The sequence below is a fragment of the Mus pahari genome, unplaced genomic scaffold (assembly GCF_900095145.1).
Source record: "Mus pahari unplaced genomic scaffold, PAHARI_EIJ_v1.1 scaffold_10387_1, whole genome shotgun sequence".
In the NCBI taxonomy this organism is placed as follows: Eukaryota; Metazoa; Chordata; class Mammalia; order Rodentia; family Muridae; genus Mus; species Mus pahari.
Window position 1 is genome coordinate 12,670 of NW_018393250.1, and position 956 is coordinate 13,625.

At 42.4% G+C, this 956-nt stretch overlaps 1 protein-coding gene across 1 annotated transcript in view; it reads right to left on the minus strand.

Moving 5' to 3' along the window:
- Positions 1–387: 387 nt before the first annotated feature.
- The window catches only part of LOC110315432 (vomeronasal type-1 receptor 90-like), an 855-nt gene continuing 286 nt past the window's right edge, over positions 388–956 (minus strand). The window contains exon 1 of the mRNA XM_021189490.1: positions 388–956. This exon is cut by the window's right edge and continues 286 nt beyond it. Coding sequence (XP_021045149.1) covers positions 388–956 — 569 coding nt within the window.

The following is a 956-nucleotide window of genomic DNA, read 5'->3' on the forward strand; positions in this document are numbered from 1 at the left end:
CCGACTCGGGCACAGAAAGTCTCTGCAGGGTTAGGTCATCCTCTCCAGCTGAGGCTAGAAAGGCAGGACTGTTGGGAATGGATTCCATGACAGGCAGCAGCTTTAGGAACTGGCTCAGCTTGGGGGAAACCCACACGGAGACTGGGCTGTACATCTACGACATATGTGCTAGGGACATTTAAGTTTAAAAGAAACTGTAGTTTAGAAAAAGAATTGGTGCTTTACAGAATGATTCCTTATAGCCATCTATAAGTCCAGTTTCAGGGTACCATGACATCTCACCTCTGTGGGTAGCAGGAATGCATGCATACATACATGCTGGCACAACACTCACAGGTATAAATAAACAATAAATTAGTAGGTTTTTAAAGAAGTAAAAAAATAGTTTCAAAAAAATCTCTGGTGGTGCTTTGAGTGCATGTTTTTCAGCATAATTATTATTCTGTTATCAGAACTGATTTGTACCAAAGGAGTAATTGTGGGAAAGGCATACATCACAAACTTCTGAACCCTCAGGATGACTGGGTCATACATCCACAACAGGACTGAGGAGGATGAGATGATGAAGTCCACCCAGTACATGACCACAAAGAAAATCACCAGCAGCAAGATGGTCTGGGTGGCCCTTTTCTCAGGGGATGTTCTCAGGTGGTTGATGCCATGAAGATGCTTGCATTGCCTCTGATGCCTGCACAGGACAATCACCATGTATGTACTTGTGATCAGCATGACTCCTACAAGAAATACATCTCTGGAGGTTGTCACAGTAAAAATCAACACTCTGATGATGTAGTTCATGCGGAGTAGTGAGCAGGATTCAGTGACCCGCATCTGGTTAGTCTCACTCACATTAGTAAAACCACGAACATAGAAGANCCGGTTACTACTGTAGGACAAATTGAAAGACCAAATACACAAGAAAACATAGGTCATGTAGTTTTTTAGTTTTTGTTTAA